The sequence below is a fragment of the Anser brachyrhynchus genome, assembly GCF_964034855.1.
Source record: "Anser brachyrhynchus genome assembly, chromosome: 2".
NCBI lineage: Eukaryota > Metazoa > Chordata > Aves > Anseriformes > Anatidae > Anser > Anser brachyrhynchus.
In genome coordinates, this window is record NC_137695.1 from 71,753,930 (window position 1) to 71,777,738 (window position 23,809).

At 38.4% G+C, this 23,809-nt stretch overlaps 1 protein-coding gene and 1 long non-coding RNA gene across 2 annotated transcripts in view; one reads left to right on the plus strand and one right to left on the minus strand.

Moving 5' to 3' along the window:
• Positions 1 to 14,545, plus strand: part of LOC308190446 — a 34,264-nt gene extending 19,719 nt beyond the window's left edge. The window contains exons 2-4 of the long non-coding RNA XR_013947202.1: positions 2,288 to 2,395; positions 8,535 to 8,638; positions 13,400 to 14,545. This is a non-coding gene — a long non-coding RNA (uncharacterized lncRNA). The remainder of the gene's footprint in view (positions 1 to 2,287; positions 2,396 to 8,534; positions 8,639 to 13,399) is intronic.
• Positions 14,546 to 14,647: 102 nt separating this feature from the next.
• LOC308190443 (uncharacterized protein) overlaps positions 14,648 to 23,809 on the minus strand; it is a 123,859-nt gene continuing 114,697 nt past the window's right edge. The window contains exon 3 of the mRNA XM_080581834.1: positions 14,648 to 14,919. Coding sequence (XP_080437960.1) covers positions 14,907 to 14,919 — 13 coding nt within the window. The 3' untranslated portion in view covers positions 14,648 to 14,906. The remainder of the gene's footprint in view (positions 14,920 to 23,809) is intronic.

The following is a 23,809-nucleotide window of genomic DNA, read 5'->3' on the forward strand; positions in this document are numbered from 1 at the left end:
GTGAAAAAAATTATCTTAAACGTACTTTTAATTCTTTCCTTCCCTACGCACAACAATTTTTAGAATAATCTGGGTATGCACACTGATTGTAAAGCATTTTGAAATATTGGCTCTTAAACCTGAATCATTGCTTTCAGGGCAAATGTTCCTGGAGGAGCTCCTGTAGAATGCAAACAACACACATAAAAACGTCTTTAAAATGGCTAGACTCAAATTCACCCTATCCAAGTGCTATTTGGGTTTGATGGCTTCAGCCTGTTACCGTAAGCCACATATTTATTCCAGTATAAGCCTGTCTGCAAACACTTTGGATTGTAAATGGACTCCACACCTGTTGTATATTTACAAATTATTTTGTTTGGGTCATCACCTGGATTTGACTCCCCTCTCCTTTTCCTATTCAATTTGGAGTTCTGTGGATTGATTTAAAACCATCCATGAGGAGGCTCAGCATTAAAATTTGGATCAATATGTAAAAAAAAATAATAAAAAAAGACGACACTGATGTCACATATGTGTTTTTAAGGAACGGTGTTTTTGGAGTGTCTTGATCAAACCATCTCAGTTTTTTAACATAAACTTTGTCTGTATCCCTAGTAAGTTATAACTGTAATACTGCAACAGAGAAAGTAACAGATACAGGTAATCACCACAATCCACCTTTGTTATATATGCTTATTAGAGACAATAATAGTAGGTAAGTACATAATTTGTGCAGTTATAATTTGAGGTATTTTGAAAACGAGCATCATTTGTATCTCATGCTGTTTCAACCACTCATTTATATGCTCAGTCTTATCCACAGTGGGACCTCAGCCCTCTCATTTTGGAGCTGAAAACTCATTTCCTCAGCACAAAATTAAAGCATTTCTTGATCCCATAACCACTTATTCCAGAAGCAAGGAGACAAAGAGTATCTATAGTTCCACAGAGTGCGAAGGTCATCTACCTGACTGCAAATATATTGCACAGATATACCCTATAACATGATGTGACATGAAAATAGGGGAAGGGAGAAGCTTTCTACTTCTTGTTTGATAGGATGGTCCCCACTGAGATGATCCCTCACATTCTTTTTTTCCTGGGGAGTAACGTAATAGTCTTTGTTGCTTGGCATATAACAATTAGATACAAACTCAGGTCTGTAAGTACAGCACCATTTTATTCCAGTATTCATTTTATTCCAATATTCTTCTGATACTAAGTATCTTTCAGTTATGAAGAAAATTACCTGTCTTCAGATGGATGCTCAGTCTTAGTAGACCACAGCAGCCATGTGAATGACCTTCTTTCACTTTCTCAGACTATTCCAGTGATGCTATCTCATGTCTAGAGAACATCCCTGACTAGCAGCAGCACCTTTGCTGTCTATCACAAGTCCCCTCAATGGACTTCCATTGAGGAAATAGTGTAATGCCTCTATTTTTAAATGTATAGCTAAGAGACTGTGAGTCTTCGCCCCTTGGAATATGTGTTAGTCCACATGGCTCTTGGACACATACCAGTTAAGAATTCCTAACAAGTCTGGTAAGGACTGAGTCTAGAAATTAATTAGGAGGATATTCTTTGTAGTGGTCGGTACTCTATTGACTACAGGAGAAAAGGAGAGAAGTAGGGTGAGAACTTGGCAGTCAGTAGACTTCATTGATTAAACAGAGCTTGTTTCTTATGATCTACTTGTAGGCAGTCTGCTTGAGGTCATTGAGCTTTAAAAATGACTGCTTTAAAGCTCTAATTTTGCAAGCTCATCTGGTAGGTCGATTCTTGATAACACATGAAGCCCCATTAACAGCACAGGGATTTTGTGCAGGTGTAAGAACCTTCCCTACAGAATCAGCCTTGTAGTCAGCTGCAAAGCTCATTGTTGAAATAAATTATTTTTCAGTTACAAAGTATGTAATTATCCTACATATAATAAAATTCTCTGTACATCCTTTGGAGAATTCTGATCTATTCACTGGAACATGTTGATTCCTAATGCCAGTTATAAAATCACAAGCACTGACATCACAAATAATTATAGAGATGAACTGAAATACAGTTGTAAAAAAAGCTAATGGGTCATGGGTGTGCCATTTCAGTAGCGCTGGTAGATAAAATGTGTTTGTACTATTTCAATCTTTAATTAGGGGGAATACAATTTCACTGAGAACTAGACTCATTGTGGAGTTTGAATTTTATTCTCAGTCTTTTCACTTCCCAGAGGGAGTGGAGACTGTCCTTTTGAAAGCGGATAGGAGCCTCCTCCCTCCTAGCCTGGCTTAAGTCATTTTCTCTGACTTTGCAGAATTGTGACTTATACAAAGTCATAGAGAGCCAACGTCAGAGCTGCAAGTAGTTCTTCCATTCTGATCTGACTATTAGACCGGTGTTGTAACAGTGCATTGGATCAAAGGTAGGTGTGTTCTGAGGAACCTTTCTTATCAGACATTTAATAGATTTTAATACCATGTTGCAACTAAATTGGCATGCTTATGGAGTAAGACTCCTTTGAGAAAGCTCTAACTAACAAGCAATGGGAAAGTTACTTATTAAAAATGCACTAAAAAGATCATGAGCTATCCTTTTATAATTCCCTAATATTTTAGATGAAGAATCTTTAGCTAAAGATAACAGAAAATGCTTCAAAAATTCCCAAAGTATTTTTTTCTTCTGAAAACACGATTTGAGATTCATGAAAAAAAATATTATAGTCTCCATTTTCTGCCTCATAGAAATTAACTCAGGATATTTTTCAGGCAGCTCAGTTAAATCTTATTTACATTTCCTACAATAAGTGCAGTGAATGGTTTGTCTATGAAGATTTCCCTAAGTCTATGAAGATTTCCCTAACATCCAGATGGTCATTGTAATCTTATCTCTGAAATACTACCAAAATGTTTTCATCATATTTATCTTTGGCCAAGGCCTGGTAGCCATTACAAGTAACAATTACTACATGAATAAGAAAAAAAATATGATCTGGCTTCACTTCATCTCATTTTAGTTATCTAAAAGTTACTTATTAACTCTGAGCTAGTCACATAGGTCTCCCTTACAATCAAGGCATAGATTTAGGAACTTCAGTAAGGGCTCAGCCAATGCCTTCAGACATTTAATCTGCATTTCAATTAATTATTCTTGGGAAGTGCCAGTCTCTCTCTGTTGACTATAGAGGGAGCCTTGACAACTTAGGTAGAGTCTGGCTTTTACATGATTGATATTAGTGAGATGAATCCCACCCTTACAGGAATCAGAAAGACAGCAATCTATTGCTTCCTAACACAGTGTCTTCTAATCTTTTTGTGGGTGTCACATTGGCATATTATTCCAGCTGTGTTGATGTTGGTAATTTTTAAAAATAAAAATAGCATAGAAGTATCCATAACTAGATGCCTTGCTGCTTTCACACATGTGTTTTGCAAGAAAAATAACAAATGTCCTTGTCCTGTTTGCTTTAGCCCTTTATATTTTCAATGCCCTCCAGTTAATTTTGAATTCTTTAAAATGAGTTTTTGTAAGGATATCAGATGATGGTGATGATTCCAGTTGCCTTCAAGAGCTTCAACTAAAGAATGTGCATGTGTGCAATGTATGGAACTAACCTCTGTGAATGTTAACCTCAATATCTATGTTTTTTAACTATTCTGTACATCTGAAGCCTATACAACACAGATGATCCACTTGTCTCAAAAAATGATGACACAGAAATGTCTAAACTTTGGTCTGCCAGGGATGCATTATTATTCCATGTATTGATAAGTCAAAAACATTGTAGAATACTAACATATTGTCCATTGTACCACTAAACTGTGCTTGGGGCTAATATGTTAGAGTGAGAGAGTTAAGAGTTTTATCACTGTTGTCTCTGTAAAAATACAAATGGAATCAGAATTAGGATTTGTCTTACTGGAAGTAGATGTCAAGTGTCTGTTTTTGAGCTTTTTATCTAGACTTCTTTTATATTGAAAGGGAGATAAAATAACACTCCTAGATGTGATTTACTTAAGCATAATGTATCTAAAATAGGTCAGATTAATTATTTTCTAAAAGTTCTCTCTTTCTTTCCTTCCTTCCTTCCTTCCTTCCTTCCTTCCTTCCTTCCTTCCTTCCTTCCTTCCTTCCTTCCTTCCTTCCTTCCTTCCTTCCTTCCTTCCTTCCTTCCTTCCTTCCTTCCTTCCTTCCTTCCTTCCTTCCTTCCTTCCTTCCCTCCTCCCTCCCTCCCTCCCTCCCTTCCTTCCTTCCTTCCTTCCTTCCTTCCTTCCTTCCTTCCTTCCTTCCTTCCTTCCTTCCTTCCTTCCTTCCTTCCTTCCTTCCTTCTTTCTTTCTTTTTTACTAGAGTGGTAGCAATATAACTAGCTCAGATATAAAAGCACTTATTGTAGAATTAAGCGAGATTGATCAAACCCTGCTGAAGAATTAGGGTCTCGTTATTAAAGGTGGGATTTTGACAGAATCTAGTGCATGTTAAGGTAATAGGAAAAACATTAAGTCTTATTATCCTCTGAAAAGCTAAATCAATCGCTTAGTGCTAAAGGGGACTTGCTGTAGCACAGAACCTGTGTCAGAATATTTTGATGGGATGATGACATGTAGAAAGGCAAGATTTGTGATTGGCAAAACATCTACCAAATTGTTTGCTCTATCCAGTTTCTGAGTACATGCCTGTATTCCATACAACTTTCATATTCTCTCTGTACCTCTCCATATACCTCAAAAGGTCCGTCAGTTAATGATGAAGAAGCAGTCCATCATAGGCTGGACAATAAGAGAGACTCATGAAACAGGGAGTAGTATGGAAAACAAAACAGATTTTGTTGTGTTTACACAGACGGACATGGAAGCATTGGTCAGTTAGGACAGACAACAGTACTCTACTCTGCATATTTTTATTTCTTTTTCTTAAATTTAGCATGCCAAAGAAGTTGCAAAGATTAATTAGATTCATTTTGGTGACACTGAGCTATCTGTGAAGTGTGGGTATGAGATAGCATATCAAGAAAGAAAGGCAATAAAGAGATTGGTTTATTTTAAAATACATTCAAATTCACATTGAAAGCAAACCCAATCAGGAAACTTCCTTGAAATGTCACTAAAACTAAGGGTACTTAATAATATGAGAGGAGTAACTTGGGGTGGATTTAGTGCATATTTGACAAGCAATTGCAATTTTTCTACATTATGTTAAAATCTGGACAGTATGTATGAAATCATGAGGACCAGTCCCTGTACTATTAGAATTACTTTTACACAAAAACATTGACCAGAAAGGAAATAATGAATAAGTTACCTGAAGTTGTATATTATATATAATATTGACTGAATAATTTCACTACTGTAAAAGCCTGGAACAGGAATAGTAGGGAATCATCTGCTGCATTTTACACTTCAAGGCCCTATCTTCCTTTCTTCAAAATGTTACATGGCAAATGTTATAAGGAATACATGAGTATTCCAATGACCTAATCTTTGACTCTGTGTAACACAAGCCAAACCATATAAGTCTGCAATATCACCAACACCTTAACATCTCTTTGAGACATCATGTAGAAAGATATCTAACTCAGACCACAAGTGCCAAAGAATGAAACACGTCCTTCTAATTTGCTGTCAATTTTCAGTCAGTTAAAAATAAAAATAATTTTAAAAACGACATACTTTCCAACCAGCATGTATCTAGTATCAGCTTCAAACATTAGATTTCATTATAGCCTTTCACCAGACTTTGATGCTTACTTGCTTCTGCATCGAAGAGCGGTATCTGCCTGCATACCTGAAACATCACATGGGAAGCTTATATTTATTTAGTTGTTATGACTCCTATGTCCTCTTCCTAGTCATTCATTCCAGAAAATGGTCTCCCATTTTAGCCATTCAGCCTCCAGATTTGTTTCTAAGAAGAGAAGACTAACAGTTTATTGCTGTTTACAATTACCTGACTGGAGGTTGTACAGAAGGTGACACTACACTCTTCTTGGAGTTGCACAGTGTAAGGATGAGAGGAAACAGATATGGCATGAAACTTGGGAAATTCTCACTCAATATAGGAAAAAGATTTCTAACTATGAAGGTGGACAGACACTAGAGATGCCCAGAGAGTTTGTGGAATCTCCACCTTGGAGGCATGTGGGACCTGGCCAAACAAAGTCCTGGAAAAGCTGCTTCACCTGGGCCTGCTTTGAGGACAGGGCTGCACTAGAGACAACTAGTGGTCCATTCTGGCCTGTGTTCAGTGATTCAGTGATGCTATATATCTGATCTTGATTTTGCAGGTTAAAAATTCATGTTTTACATATTAACCATTACCATTTCCTCTGTGGTAGCACCAAGGACCCCTCAGTAGCACCAAGTATCCCACACCCACCAGCACTGCTGTGGTGATCAATTACAGGGAATTCCTTTCAAATCTATGATTCAGTACAAGAAAACTCAAAAAACAAACAAACAAACAAACAAACCAAAACAAACCAACCCTCATGTAGGTCATTTTATTTAAGAGATATGGAAGAAAAGGTTGGAATAATTGTTCAGTTCTAGACAGGAGCTGATATACTGAGAATTCATGGAAATGTCTTGAAAAGTGGGAATATGCCTGCAAGGTCTTCTTTAAAAAAAGGAAGGTATTCTTGATATGATAGCAAAGAAGGAATCATTGGAGACAGTCAAAAAGAAAAGAATTCTAAAAAAAAATGGTCTTTGCAGTGGTGGTATGAATATTGTTTTTCTTAAGAGTGGACAAAAAAAAAGGTTGTAGTGTTTGAACATAAAGATTATGAACACTTGTAAAAGAGTTATAATTTTGAGGCTATCTACAAACTCCAGAAACAATATGTAAAATGGAAACTTAATCTGATTTTTCAACCTAAAAAGCTTTCTGTATCACCTGCATGCATGACAAGCCTGGCAATCATGTTATTCACAGCAGTTCTAAAAGAGGGAAATTGTAAGGACTAACTTGTGAATAGAGAAGCGGGTGACATGCTTTAGTTACACTGCATTTGAGCTGATAGCTAAGAGAAGATGCTGAAGTTGAGAGACGAGCCAATGAAGTAAAGGTATTAATTTTGTATCTCCACATGGAGATGGTAGTTAAACTTTAGTTTGTGGATGAAACTACTGAGACAAAGGCAGAAAGGAAAAAAAAAGTCAGAACTTCATGCAGTTATCTATGAAGGCAGAGGATCCTTGAAAATACATAGTAATGGAGTGATCTGTTAGAGAACTCCAAAAGGACAAAGTCATTGAACTCACTGAAGCTAAAGAAGGAAAATAATTCAGCAGAAGATTATGGCTATTGTGTTAAGGGCAAGAGACAAGCATGGATGGCAAGGAGAGGGCACTGATTTTGAGTCTTAAGCAGATGTAGGTCAATATGGTAATACTGACTGTAACTCTGACGGAATGACAAGGTGAACTGAAAGGTTCTGAAAGGTCAGCTGCACTGAAAGGGAGTTGGAATCAGAGCATGAGACTCCTGGCAGCAATTGCGGACAGCATGATCTTAGAGAGTGGAAAGAAGGGGAAAGAAGGGGAAAAGACTGGATTATTTATTTATTTATTTATTTTTAAACTTGGGAGAAAATAAAACAATTTTATTAGGAAAGGTCAAGAAAATGGAGAATTGATGAAAAAAGTAGGCAAGTAATATGAATGGATAAGAACACCTCCTGATCTGCAAGGGAGTCACTAATGGAGTCAGAGAAAGTCATCAGACTAAAAATCTTAGCATGAAGAAGATGTAGTTGAAGTAGAGGAAGGACAGGTTAGCTAAATTATGGAAAAGATTACATCACAGTTCGTAATTTTTCTCTGGAATTAAATCAGTGGCTTCTGTCACAAAGATACAAGTGAAAAAAGTACTGAAGGAAGGCATAAGAAGTAAGCTGCAGGTAAAAAGAAAGCAGCTAGAGTATGGAAGTCTGTCAATCTGAAGAAGTAGAGTTGTTTCATTTGAAGATAGCAAAATTGAAAGGGAGAAAATACATTTTTTAGTACAGGAAGTCAAACTGTTCACAGAGCTTTCCACTGAAGATATCACGCAGCATGAACAGAGGAAGCAGATAATGAGTCTGGCCAAGGAGCTGGCATGCTGCAGCAGCTCACATCTTCTGCAACACTTATGAGAAAGATTTTGTATTTTCTTCAGATTATTATCCCAAATATTGACCATCATGGGGCTCATTGTAACTCCTTGATGAATACACAAGTGACTTCCACATTAGGGTGACAGCTTACCACTTATGACTACCTATCATTCATCATGGTTTAATCTACTTAATGTACACTTCTTTGATTTTTTGTTTTGAGCTCAAATTACTCTAATGAGAGTGCCATACAAGACTAAGTTAAATTCACTGTAGAAATCTCAAAGTGTCATGATACTATCTTTGTCAGGAAAGTTTGTAACCCCTTAGAAAGTTATTAAAAAAAAAAAAAAGATATGTTTTCTGTAAGTTGTTTTCATTTTGTATTACTAAATATGACAAGTTCTAAAAATTGTTAGACTAGACTCTTCTGACAATCCTGTTTTCATTGGTTTGTCTATGGACCACAAGATTTAAAGAACCTTGTGAAGACTTGATCTCTGTTGGATTGTGGGTGTTAAACTGCGGACACCTTCATGTCAATTCTCCTTTTGGCTTCATTGGAATGTGAAGAGGTTAGTTTTCTAATATGTTTTTTTTTCCTTCCAGTTTACAAATTCTACTACTACTTCCTCCTAAATGAACAGAATAGCACAGCAGGAGGGAACATTATGTGGAATGTGCCTGCAGTCATGTTGGGAAACTGGGGACTGCCTAGCCACTACAAAGGCAAAAACAATGCAAATGATTTGTAGTTATGTTAAAATAAGTAATCAGATCCATTTTTTTGTTTTTAAGGACAGCAGGTAACTGTCTTAAATACAGATGTACTTATGAAGGAGGCAGATAATTTTTTCTTGTTAGCCCTTGTTTGTTTTTAAAAAAATAAGCAGTCGATCATGTTTATAACACTTCACTAACTATAAGCCCTGATTGTTAGCCAATAGCAAATCAAGAGAGGGCATCTAACCCATTAATTGCCATCCATGAATAATTTTTTTTTATAGCTGGAGAAGCCAAAGTGGCTGATTCTGTTCACTCAAATCCCTATTTTGATATTTGCTTCCATAAACAGGTATAACATAAACAGTTAACAACCATTAACAGGTTGCCCAGAGAAGCTGCGGATGCCCCATCCCTGGAGGTGTTCAAGGCCAGGTTGAACGAGGCCCTGAGCAACCTGATCTGGTAGGTGGCATCCCTGCCCATGGCAGGGGGGCTAGAGCTAGATGATCTTTAAGGTCCCTTCCAACCCAAGCCATTCTATTCTATTTTAAAATCAGAAGTGTTAAGTCATTTAAAACAAAACAAAGCAAAACAACAACAACAACAAAACACAACAAAACACAACAGCAACAAAAATCAGCTGTTGCTGAGTTATCAAGTTCTCTAAATATTTGAGCAGAGTAACCAGGTGACAGTGCTATATACCTTAAAACACATCTTCTCTATTTGTTCTACTTCCCTGATGCAGTTGGAATTTAATATATGCACACACAGCAGACTACCTGCAGGAATGACCACCTGCAGCAATGGAGTCTTAGATTATAAAACCATGAGATTAGCATAGGACCTGATCATAACAAAACCTAAAGAGTAGTTTCATTGGCTGCTCTGTAAGTTACCTTACTATCACAGTAATGCTTGCTTTGTCACCAGTTGGATTTTGAATACTTCCTGTAAAAGCAAGAATCACCAAATGTTCATAAAACCACCATGAAGTATTCTGGATTGATCTTCATATGTACTAGGCATTGATGGATGCTATAAATGAGTAATATTTGCAGGATTTTTTCTATTTATTTGTGTGTGTGTGTGTGCTCCTCCAGCTGCCTCCAGCTGTCCAGTGACAGCTATGCTGCAGCACATGGTTTGGCCTCATTCTTAACATGTGCCTCTAAAATTTCTATCTTATTTCCTGGATAACTTTTGAAAGAAGGTTCTGCTAGACCTTCTAATGAAAGTTGGCATATAGCTAGCAAATTATTCAGGTATTTGGATATGAAGGGGCTTAGACATTGGTGGTGTTTTGTTGTTGTTGTTGTTGTTTTCCATTTTGGCTTTCCAGCTTTTACACATGCATGGAATATATGGTGGAATAAGTTTTCAGCTGGAAACTGATAGACAGTTCCCTAAGCTCTATGTGCTTGATATCCAAATCTTGTTTAAGCTTGTCAGTAAAGATGATAACATTTTAAAATTTATGATTTTGAGTCTTTTTTTTTTCTTTTTGCTTGCATGGATATTTTAGCTTAATGTTTAGTAAGTGAAAAAAGTAAATCAAATACTAGGAATTATTAGGGAAGTAGTAGAGAATACAACAGAGAACATTGTATGCATCCATGTTGAACTTGAATCTTAGATATTGTGTGAGGACATGCTAACCCCTTCCAACAATAGCACATACCAAAAAGGGAAACATAAAGCTGGAAAAGGTTTAGGTAAGAGCTAAAAGGACAGCTTCTATGCAAGCAGCATATAGGTAGGTTAGCTCTCTTCATCCTGGAAAAGATGTTTAAGGAGGAAAAGTCAGTCTTATAAAATTCTGAGTGTCATGGAGAAGGTAAGAAACTATTAATTGTTCACAGTCTCTTCTGATACAAAAATTCGAGGGCAGTAAATGAAGGTGGCAGACTCAAACCAAGGAAGAGGAAGTGGTTCTTCACAAAGCATGCAGTTAAGCCACAGAGCTGTGAAACAGTGAGGATTACTGTTTACATAAGAAAGTACCTTGGGCTCGGTGTGTCCCTAAATTGCAAATTAGAAACAGAGTCACGTAGGTTGGAAGGGGACACCTAGTCCAACCCTGTGCTCCAAGCAGGCCCAGGTGAAGCAGCTTTTCCAGGGCTTTGTTTGGCCAGGTCCCACATGCCTCCAAGGTGGAGATTCCACAACCTCTCTGGGCATCTCCAGTGTCTGCCCACCTTCATAGCAAGAATTCTTTTTCCTATATTGAGTGAGAATTTCCCAAGTTTCATGCCATGTCTGTTTCCTCTTTTGAACTTCCAAGATGAGAGTCCCTGCCTGAGCTATTTTGTAGGTAAACTGGTCTCCATCTGTATCACAGCTATGTCTGTTCCTGGCCAAAGGACCCTGTTGTCTTGGGCCTGACCTGCAGTCTGATTTGCCTGCTAGACGTCAGACCTGGTTTATCACCAGAAAGTGGCCTGATTATCTGGATTTTTGGCAAAATCCAGATGCCATCCCCGTGCCTGCCCTCCTGCCTTTTACAGGGACTGCAGAACAGGGTCCTGGATGGGGATGCCCCTACCCTCCTGGCTGTGTTCTCTCCCTCATCTCCCCATCCTTTAGGAAGCAGCTGGTCCTTGTTTGCCATTTCAACATCTCTCTCACTAGTTGGCCCCCAGCCTGTACAGCTGCAAGGTGTTATTCAATTCTTGTGTTTGCCTTCATTGAACATCATGAGGTTCCTGACAACCCATTTTTCTAGCTTATCTAGCAGTAAAAATACACAGGAGGCAGTTATCTTATTCACCACCCCATGTTTTGGTATCATCTGCAAACTCACTGAGTGCACTCTCTCACCCAGGTTGCTAATAAACATGTTGAGTGGTATTGCTACTGGTGTTGACCTCCAGGGACAATCACTAGTAAATGGCTGCCTGTTGGACTTCTTACCTCTGATCACTGCTCCTCAAGCCACACAGCCCACCCAATTTTCTATCTACCCTATCATGCACTTAACCAGTCCATATCTTACTTGTTTGCCTGTACGAATACTATGGGAGACGATGTCAAAGGCATGCTAAAGTCAAGGTGTGCAATATTTACTGCTCTTACATTGTAAACACAGCTAGACGTCTCATCACAGAAAATCAGTTGGTTAGACACAATCTGCCCTTGGTAAACACATTCTGGTTGTTCCCAGTTACCACCTTCTCCTTTCTGTGGCTGGAAATAGCTGGATTTGCTCCTTGACCTTCTGAGAGACTGGAGTGAGGCTGACCAATCTGTACTTCCCTGTACTGTTTGCCCTTATTAAAGATGGGTAAGATGTTTGCCTTTTCTCAGTACTCTTAGATGCACCTAATCTGGTACAGTGGACTTGTATATGCTCAGCTGATTTAAGAGCTCCTTAATTGTAACTTCCTCTGCATTTTCACTGGCTCAGCTAGTAGGTAGTGGGAACCAGGCAGCCAGAGAGGAGACCTAGCCAGTGAAAACAATGGCAAAAAAAAACAACAGTATCTCAGCCTCTTCCATATCCTTTATCACTAGGTCCCCATCCGCACTGAGCACCAGGCCCACAATTTCTCCAGCTTTCCTTTTGCTGCTAAAGTTGTTCTTGCCCTTCACATCCCTCACTAGTTTCAATTCCAGATGAGTTTTATTTTTCCACATTCTTTACTCCGTACTCAAGAAATGCTTCTATAGTCCTCCTGGGTAGCTTTCCTTCTTTGTACATCTTTATTGTATTTTATTTTGGCCTCTAGGGCAATCTCCAGTGTGATTCTACTGAGCAAATCCCTGAATAACCCAAAACTTGCTCTTCTGAAGTCCAGAGTTGTGATCCGACTGTTTGTCTATTTTGTCTCAGGATTTTTAACTCCATGATCTCATGGTCACTGCAACTAAGACTGCCCTCGACCTTTACATTGGTGACTTCCTAGTAAGAATGAGGTCTAGTTGACCATCTTCTCTAAAGAGCTTCCTTATAAACTGTCAAGAAATCTTCATTGACATGTTCCAGAAACCACCTAGGTTGCTTGTCTCCAGCCCTGTTGTCCATGCAGCAGATATTTAGGTGGTTGAGCACCAAGGAGTATCTGGCTGTACGACTGTAAGGCTTCTGACTCTCCAGTGAAAGCTTTGTCTATGTCTTCTTGATCAGGCAGTCTGTAGCACATGCTTACCAGAATACCAACTCTGTCAGCCTGTTCTCTGGTTCTTAGCCATAAGGTCTCAGGTGGTGCCACTTCACCTGTTCCAAGGCAAAGCTCCATGCTCTCTAGCCACTCCTTTGCATAGAGTGCAAACCCTCATCCTTGCCTTCTCAGGCTGTTTTTCTTCAAAAGCCTGTATCCATTCACTGCAGCACTCCTGTCATGTGAGCTGTACCATCATGTCTCTAATTCCAATGAGGTCACAGGTTTACAACTACATGGACTTCTAACTCTTCTTGTTTACTTCCAGGATGTATGCATTTGTGTACAGGCACTTGAGATGTGCCCATAGCTATGCTGATTTCACAAGGGGAATGTGAGATCCTCCACAGTCATGTTGTCTCTCAGATGCTTCCTCAAAATGCTGACTACTGGGAGAGTATTTTAAAAAGTATAATTATATGTTTGTTCTATTTTTGCACTCTTCCACAGACATCTGCTTTTGATCACTGCCTTTGGTGTGTACCTGAAGAATTGCCACCAGCAGGAGGGGTTGTGTCTGTTAAATTCTGATGTCAAGTGTAGGACATAAACTCAAGACTCTGCAAGACAGTCAGAAAATCTGCTGCAGAAAAACTCATAGCTTTGAGCCTAGTACCTCCACCCCCGCTTGGCAACCATCTGAAACAGGATACTGGGCTACACAGACCCAGTACAACCATGCTCATATTCTTGGGTTGCTGCCCAGAGCAGATATGCAAACTGAAATACCTCTTTTGTTCCTCTGCCTTTTAAGATAATACTTGATTTGGAACTTCTGAAATTCTTTCTGGGTGTTTTTCGTAATTGTTTTTTAACTCAGTCTTCTTGATGCTGAGTAGTTCTTCAATCTGCTCGGATGCTAATTGAGATATCACCTAGAAAAACTATGTTGTCAGCAAAATCCAATTCTCCTAATGTACCGTTGCTGAACTTGGCAATGCATGTGTTACAGCAAGACATTTTTTTTTCATAAGCAATGAATGACAATGCTTACATAAAATATGAAAGAACACTTTCCTATTCAACACAGTCTACATTAAACATTTTAACATGTACTCACCTTGATCCTACCTTAGACTGAGTCCTATATGAAGACTCAATTTCTTTTTGACATATTGAATATTTAGATATGTTTCAGAATGATTCATCATGATGCTGTCAAATAGTTTCTGGAAATTTGTAGTTCATATAACTTTTGTTTTTGCTGCTCCATGCTCAATTTCAAGACTGCTTTTAGACTGAAAAAATCTGTATAACACATGACTTTCTGAATCAAGCCTTGATTGATTGTCCTTTTGCTTTCTTTCTTACATTCAAGGTGATACTACAGGAGATTTGGTATCACTGATAAAAGCATAATACATGTCAAATGCAGCAAAGGCATAGGATAACTTGTATTATCTTGATTATTGTGCTATTTTCTTATTGTTCTGCAAATCAGTAAGGTTGCTGAGGCATATCAAAAACAAGCATCAGAACCTCTCCAAAGAGAAGAAATTATGTGGCAAAAGTGCTAACAACATGTCATAAAGTACAGACTTGTAAATGTTTACTAGAACTAGTAAAAATAACTGAAAACATTGGATATATTTTTAATTTTCCTCACGGTTTAAAATGTATGTAGCCCAGCTGTCAAAGTGATGTTTTTTGGAGATGGTCCAAATACCTGCATTATAAATAGAAGATGTCATCAGGTCTGTCTCATTAGGTCTTACTCCCTGTTGCATTATTCTAGACATAGCCATAGAACAGCAAACCCACCCTGTTCATCAGTTTTTGGTCCTCCCCAAACTTCTGCTCAGAGCAACAAAATAAAAGGTCTTTTTATTCCTAAATTTCAGACCAATGAAGTTATTACAAGCATGAGACTCTGCAGAAAGGATGGTGAACACACCCTACCTGATAATGAAGAAGCTGCCCTCAGCATCTTTTGCACAGCACGTCTAGGCAGGTCCTTCTAGCAGTTATACCTAAAAAACAATGAGAGGAATGAAAAAGACTGCAGAAATGGGTACAGAAACATCAGAGATATGTTGTCCTGTTTACTTCATGAGCTATAAACCCTGAAATGTGTACAGCATGGATATTGGGTTCTCAGCTCTAACCCTTTCACTCTACATGTCTATTCCTCTTGCTGATGTAGACATATCTTCTGTATTCCCCATTCTACATGTACTGACCCCTCTCCCACCTCTTTAAACTGGCAGCTCCACTCAATCTGCTTCTTCCTCTATATGAATGAGGAGGAGGAAACTGTTACCATACTCAAAAAGATCTTGAAAAGACATTTTCTTATTTCCCCTTGATCATATGCTTCAGTGTCTTAAAACTCACACTTTGCATTTAAGGATCATTTTAAGTCAGTTAAAGGAAAACAGAGTTGTACGTGAATAGGAGAAATTTTGGAAAGGGGAAAAAAGCCAGGGCATTAAAAGCTAGATGAATATGAAAGCAAAATATTTTTAATGAACACAGATTATTTAAGGTAACATTATGAAATTGTTAATGTCACTTTCTTATGGAAGATATAAAAATCAAGACAAACAAATAACCTAACTAAAAACCATGTAGCCAATGGGTAAGTCATGTACTAAGTAGAGGAGGAATACTTTCACTTGATCATTTCGCAGCTGAACAGCGGACTGAGATTCCTCCAGAGAGGCCTCTTCTTCTGTAGACTTTGTTTGTATAGTAAGAACAATGTCTGAAAGAAGGTATTTCAGTTTCAGGTCTTTGTTCCACAGTTTCCAGCCTCTTGACAGATTTAAATTACATACTTTTTCCATGACAGGGAGAATATTGGATAAAGAATTGTGACCTGATAATTTATCTGCTGTATATTTAACTTTTAATATTTTCACCTCTGAGAATCAAACAGGTTGATATTCCTCAGAGTCTAGGAAATGGATTTTTAATTAGCTACCCAGAGAATGTTTCCAGATGATGGATGTGAAGGTGATTTTAGTATTCTGTTTGACTCCTGGCCAATGATGTTTACACTGTATTTTAAACTAGGGTTTAAGGTCAGCCTTCTGGCACAGCCGATCTATTGAACACTGGTCATGTCTGGCATTGGTCTCTGCAGGGGAGAAAGACAAGGGAAGGTGAGGACAGAGGCAACAGTAGTTTCCATGATTCCACTAAGGTGATATGGGAGCTTGCCTGAAGAGTTCTCTTTTTCCTTTCCGTAAGGCAGAAGGGATTGGATCAACTATTAGGCACAACTAGCCAGCTGGCACTGGGGAATTTCTTCTACAATGGAGAGAGATGGGGAACTCCAGAGCTACATGAACTTTTCCTTTATCCAATTCCTTCTCCTTCCAGCAGCTGAGCAGTATTAAGTGTTCACATTGCTAGGATGATACTGAGAGGAAAAACTGCATTTGTCTCTCATGAGCTGTTTCCCCATCTTGCCTTGGGGGGGCAAGGCCCTGGAATCAGCAGACGGAACTGCCACTCAGCTGATACAGGAAGTTGGTATGGAGGAAAAATAAGCCTATTTAGTTCCAAAGATGTTTTACGTCTACCCATTCACCAAAGTACATTCCCAAAAGACATGTACTTATTATTTGCAAGCTTGATCCTAACTTATCTCACTGAATGTCCCTTTAAGGTTTGGCAAATTTGGGGCCTGAGCTAGGGGACAGGCAATCTCGGATTTAGATTCAACAATGTGAATGCAAATTGGGTTAGATTTTCAACTTAGAGAACTGATTAAAAATGAAAACATACTCACTGAATTGATACTCACCTAAACTAAAGGAACATCCTGCTCTTAATCCTGTTGGGATAAGTCTGCACATGTCTTGCTTACAGCCTGAGCTAACCAGCTATGAGCTAGATGTGTAGCTGTGGTTACTGCAATTCCACGCTTGATCTAAAATGCCCTACTGAACAGTATGATATACCAAACTGGGCTTAGCACTAGGCTTACAGTGCTATATACCCTCCAGTCTAACACAGAGGTGTGCGAGGCCTGTGCACCTGAAAAATACCATGTGGGTACACCACTGGTCCAACAACGTTAAGGAGGTGAAAAGCAGTAACATGAAGGAGCTAGAACAGATAAGAACTTGGTTAATGTGAGCCCAAGAAACCAAGACTGCTGAATCCTGTGTTTATAAAAACAAAGCGAAAGACTACTACTTCTCTTAGGTCATTTAACACCTACACTGATGTCTTGGAGAAAAAATATATAGTATACAAATCAACACTGAGGGAAAGAGAAAAGAAATGAGAAAGGAATTAGAAATATTGGCTTCTTCACATGTTTACATGAGGACTATTTGCTAAAGAATGTACAAGAAATTAGCAAGGAGGCTGCAGTGCAAAGTACAGTCCCATGTGCAAATTACTACAGAAGAAGCACGGGTACGAACTTAAAGTGTTTCTGTTACTGCATGTTAACTGCCAGGGTGCATATCTGGACTATGTAGTAAACATGAGGTTGTCTATGCTATGATGAAATAGAGGTAAGCTACATTGCTTTATGATATACGATATATATACAATAATGACATACAACATCTGTTTTCACTATCATAAAGTTCTCACTCTAAGCTTACCTTGTGTTAACTTATTCACGAAACAAAATTCTGAAAAGCATTGAAATAAGTTATTGGAATTTGGGTTACATATACAGAGACTATTGAGACATTACTGAAATGGGAAGTAAGTATTTTTCGTCTAAAAAATTGGCAAGTTCTAGTCTATTTAGGTTATTATGCTGTATAAGTGACCCTCAGAGCACTTAATTCTGCACTCTTCACTGCCAGAAAGGTGAAGACAAACTGAATCCTTCACTGTTGCTTAGTATATTAATGTTCCTACTTTTTAATCCTATCACCTATAAAGGTAAAGGCCTCAATACCAATTACGATCTGTCAGACTGAACAAAGAGCAAAAAGAAACATATTTTGTGACAGGGCAGAATTTTGTATATATAAAAGCAGAGTAATCCTAATGATTTCAGTGGTATTATTTCTGTATTACGCTAGCAAAAGCGAGATCAAATTCTGTTACAGCTTATCTCTATATCAATAAAAATGACCTAAAAAAACCTTTTTTTTTTTTTGATAAAACCTGTATGTATCACTCTTAAAGGGATATCTGTCTTTACGGTTGACATTAGAGTGTCCTTTCTTTTCAGTCTAAGTTGTCTATTCTTCCATAAGCTAGCTAGAAATACTTATTTCCCAGAGAAGCATATGGTCTGGCTTTGTGAATGATAAACCTCATGGGGTAGCTCCTTACTGGTTAAAAGGTTTTCTGAGAATTAATCCTGAGAATCTGAATGTAAGGGAGAGATATGGGAACTATAAACTGGATTTTCACTCACTTTTTTGAAGTTTCTATCTGCTTGAAGGGACTATGTATCCAGAAAGCGGGAGGTGTTGGCTGTTTGAAAATTGAAGCTGTTTTAAGGTGTCACAAATGGGATACAGAAGTTTAATGGTCATTTAAAAAATCCAAACAAACTGTAGACAGGTATATTTTAAAATATTTTTGAACCTTGGATATATTTAACCTCTCACCCTTAACTTTAAAAACTAAATTTAAAATTGCACTTTGTACTTTACATTACATTAAATGAAAAACAAATAGCTTTCAATTGATAACACTCTGTGAAGCAGTTTATTTGTTTTTAGAGGTAGGTTGGACAGAAGAGATAATAAATAATTTTGTGGACTCAGACTACTTATTATATCTTTTTATATATGCATTATGAAAATTTGTTCTAAAAGATTCTAGCAACTTAATACTTTTTCCCCAGAACTGTGTGTCACATTTTACATGCAAAATATGTTATGGAGAACATATTGGTGCATAACTACAGTAAAGTATCTGTTCCCCATAGTCTGACAAGAAAAATAGTTGGGGCAGACCACTGTGGGTTTGAATTTTTTCAGCTTGTAATTTAGTACATCTCCCCCTGTCATCTGAAATGTCCTTCACATCTATCAGTGCCTACAGGATTTAAGGCCTACTCCTGTATAGATTAAATCAATGTTAAAACTCATTAAGTTTTATAAATATAGGATAAAACTTTTAGACAGGCATGGTCTGAATTTGAAACTTAACTATATCAGATCAATATAGAATAATGTGTGTTGGTTTAAGCAACCACATTAAAAATACTTTGAAAATCATCTGTGCATCATACTTTTAGAGGACAACATAATGTTGACTAGAAAGCATATGATGACACATCCATATCTTTGAACATACTGAAAGAATTCAGGCACAGGTCCTAGTATAAAAGACTATGAAATGAAACACTGTTTTCAATGCTGACAAGGAAATAAGGACCCCAGAAGTGACTGGTTATTGTGCTGCTTACTTTGATTTCTGTCTGAGACATTTATCCACTTGTTTTGTTTGCTTTCATTCAGAGGTGTTTATCTTGAGGCCCTTGCTTAGTTTTTGCCCCATAGCCCTGAATGCAAAAATTTGTGCCTTCTCTTGCAAGGCTGCATCTTCTGCTCTATGCCCCCTGGAGGGCACAAGGACATAATCTCCTCCTTTGTACAGAAGTAACTATATTAGCAGAGTCTCATCTGTTTATCCAAGGTCAGTGTCTACCAGGAAAAAAAAGCCATCTTGGGATTTTCAATAATAAGACATAATTAAGAATTCTTTCTTATTTGGCATCACCTGTAGCTCAGCACCACTGCTTTCAGAGTAATCCATAGGGTCAGTGTTGCCATAAGAGAAAAGCTGCCACTCAAGAAAAGCAGAAGCATTGTTCCTTGCTATTCTTACAGTAGTACTATCCCAGCTGGACTCTGCTTACATTGTAAGAGCTGATGCAATCTCAGACCTAAGTGGTGTGGCCACAGGCAAATAAAAGAAAACACAAGCATAAATCTGGGAGATTTCTGTTTGCAACAGCAATGCTTCAAGCAGAAGCACTAAGCTGCACTTATCCCATTTGAATTTTGCTTTTCCAGTCTCTCCTAATAAGATTCACTCATATGAGCTAAGTACTTCCCTCAGTAACCATCCTTGCATTATTAATAACCAACTCAATTTTGCTTGCTAGAATAAGAGCTCTCCTTTAATATGTAAGATTAGGTTCAAGTAACAGTCCTTCATGAATGCATATATTATCAGTCTTTTCCACTAATTGGTCTCAAAGTATGTCATCAGTCTTATCACCCAATCCACATGGTTTGGAAGCTGTTCTCCAACTCAGATGCTAACATTCAGCTAAAGACCTTAACAGTCACATAGGGGGAAAAGCTGAGGCAAATGCATTGTACGTTAGCCATGGTCCACAGAAAAACCAGCAAGAATGAAGAGATAAAGGTATCCAATCCTCTTAGAAGAGCCACCATATTACTACATGTGAAGGAATATCAGAAGGGAAAATCAGTGATGGAAGCACATGACTCTGGACTTAATCCTTCAGTGCTTAATCCATTTTGATGAAACAGGTCTATCACTGCAGTTAATCTCTGAAGGACGTGTTTACCTTAAACAGTCCTGCTAATTGTTAGATTATTCAAAAACAGATACAAGGAACACAGAATTATGTATTTCTGATTGTAAGAGGAACAGTCGGATAGTCAGTCCTCTAGTAAGTTTACTTTTTTTTTTTATTTAGTATAAGAAGACTAATAGTTGTAACCTCTAAAGCAAAACTGTATATAGTCGATAGAACAGGATGCAAAGTCTCTGCTTACCACTGGCTGAAGCCAGATTTATTTATCTTAGCTCTTCCTCATTCTCACATTCTCAGCTTCATTATCCATGTGGAAGATGCGACTCCTGAATAAAAGTATTGGAGCCAAGGGATTTTTTTCTGCATGACAATTTTTTTTTTAAGACATCAAAGTTGGTCTCGGTTCTGAGGGATGGCACAAGGGGAGCCATTAGGCTACCAAGTTATGGTTAGCCAGTTGTGTCAAAGGAATTTCCTCCTCATGAATTTCATTATCCTCATCACACAGAGCTAACATCTCATCTGCCAAGGAGAGATGGTATATTGGCACGCCCTTGGGAGTGTTTTCATTCAGTAGGCTGAAGGTTCTGTTACAGGCTTTAGCATATAATATCTATATATGTTTCTGCAACTGACATACTTACCGGTTACCTCTTCCTCACTGGCACAAGAACAGTCATCTACAGCTGTAACACAACACAAGACTCAGCAACATCTAAGACCCACACTGAGTGCCTCTTACTGCTCCAGCGATGTCATTTGCTCTCTGAGCAGACTCCGGCTTTACTGAAATGACGTGCTCTGCTCTGTCTGCACACTAGGCTGATGCACAGTGGCTCCATTCAGACATTTTAGATCTCTTCTTGCCAAGCTGAGTCGGGCCTGTGGGCTTTAGACCTCCAGACCCTTCCAGAGCCAGACCCTAATGTCTTGGGCAGACAGCAAGGCCCTGCAGTACAGATCCATGGGACCCGTTTCTCAGGCATGTTGACCCTTTTTGGCAGCCGTACATAACTCATTTGCCTTGAAGAGCTCACCAGCAGCAGAATTGTGTGAGGGGCTCCATGGGTCTCACCCTGGAGCCAGGGAAAGGGTGGGGAGGCAACAGCTGCTTCCCTCCGGAAGGTTCTGGTGTCTCGGAGCACAGGTGCTTCAGCTGCACAAGCAGCAACATGTGAGGGCGCAGCCAGGAGAACTTCGTTTTCAGCTGACTAACCTTTTTTCTTGGCAAGAACCAACATTTCCTTGTATTAAAAATAAATAAATAAATAAAAATGCAGAGAGTGCATGAGACAGAGCTATTTTCTTCCTCAGCATCTATTCTGGAGCCAGGGAGAATGCACTAAATTCTGTGTGTGTGTAATGAGCTGTTTGGATGAGAGCATTTTTCTGTTGTGGTGGAATCAAGGAGCTTCAGGCTTTTGATCAGCTATTTAAACAGTGGGTTTTCACCACATTTTTACTACTTTTCTAGAGGAGATGCATGACAAGGGTGTCCACCCTACCCATTCCTCCCTGCATCTCCATTTTCTGAGATAAACAGTCTGCCTTGGGGTGATGTGATAGGCCTGCCTCGGCCTATCTTGGCCTAAGGATGATGCATTTCAGCTTCTGTTGAAAACCTCGGGATTTAAGATCTCTTTTTTTTTTTTTTTTTTTCCAGCAAATTGGAGTCATTTTCTTTCACCTAACAAGAGAAGGATTTTACTGGTTTTCCACTTTCTCTTAACGAAACGCATTGAGCAAATTTAACGCAGCTTCTCAGACGGTTAAATTGGCTTTGTCCAGATGGACACTGTTACAGTCCTCCTTTATAGGTGGGATTAATTTTATTGAAATATAATCCTCCCATGCTTACATTATCCCCTTCAGACATTCCCTTTTTAATCTTTTGCAAAGTAGCATTAACCAGTTTCTGGCATTCATTAAGAATTATATTAAGACACACCTTTTTAGGCTACAACTGCTGAGAAAAAGCAAACCTAGGATTTCCTTTTCTTAGAGTCCCTCTCTGCGCCAATCAGATAGGAACGAGAAAGACGTGGTTGTACAATTCCCTCCAACCTTATGTCCGCAGGGGTACGAAGCAGTCCCCTGACCACTGACCAGCGTTCTGTGACAGAGGCGGCTTTGCTTCACAGCCATGGAAAAAAAACACATACAGTCCCACCGCCTGGCTTTGAGGGAAGGTCTACAGAGGCCTCTGTGATTTTCCATTTCCATCCCGTGCAGTGCAAGGCCTATGCACCACTTAAATCCCAATCAAAATAGGGCTTAGGTAATAGCCTTGGCAGGAGGGCGAGTTCCACCCACATTCCTTTGTGCTCATCTGGGCTGGAGAACCAGAACTGGAAAGCAGCATGTTTTTTTATGGCTTGGAACAGAATACTGTGCACCTACTTCAGCTTTGTTTCTGACCATGCTTTGTGTGAAGCCAAAAGCTACCGGAGTATATGCTGTTTGTGTTATATATTTAGAATTCTGTGATTGAGTTGAAAGAATAAAAATAAGAAATCTCTGCCATTCATTAATCTTGTGCTGGGAATAAGCAGAGAGAGACTTCTCAATTCCATTATTTGTCTCAAAAGAGATCCTCAAGTTTCCAAAATCCTATCAGCCAGTTAGGAAACATATACATGGTACAAAAAAGTAAATAAATCTCTTTTGATTTGTCTCCTGATTTCTGGCAAAGCCCTGAAGTATACATACTTTTCTATTAATTATAGCATGTTGAAGTCCACATATAAGTGAGAAATAAAGGAGAACTTAATATATACATTAAAAAAAAACAAAAAAAGGAAAAAGCCTGCTGAAAAGCCAAATAGAAAAGAAAGTAAGAGCAAAGAGAAAAGTAGTATTTTTGAAATTATTTTCTTTTTAGCTAAAACACAAAACCTTGGCAATAATATTATACATTTCAACATATACTAAACCCTAAATAAAATAAGATCCCTAATCTGTTTTTCTAAAAATTGTTTTACTTAATGTCAAAATAATTCTGATACTGATACACCCCAAATGATTTATGAGAAACAGAAGCATATTTCTGGTACAAGTTGTTAGGTAGACATAAAACGAACACACCCACAGCTAGATAAAAAGGTAGCAACAAGCAACCAGGAGATCTGAGGAAGAACTGTGAAAAAAAAAAAATCACTGGAAAGAAGAGATGTAAAAAAGAGAAGGTGCAGCAGAAGTGTCTGAACACATTGGTAGAAGGGTTCACTACATGCATGCTCTTTTTTTCTCCTTTCGCTGATAAAAACAGGTTTTCAGAACACTCGTAATATGTTATTATCAGTGCAGCTAAACCATAGCAGTTATTGCTCAGTTTTAATAATATTACTTTATACTTTGTTGTAGTTGCCTAAGAGAACAGTTCTGAAACAGAAAAACCATTCAGCTAGTTCACTTTC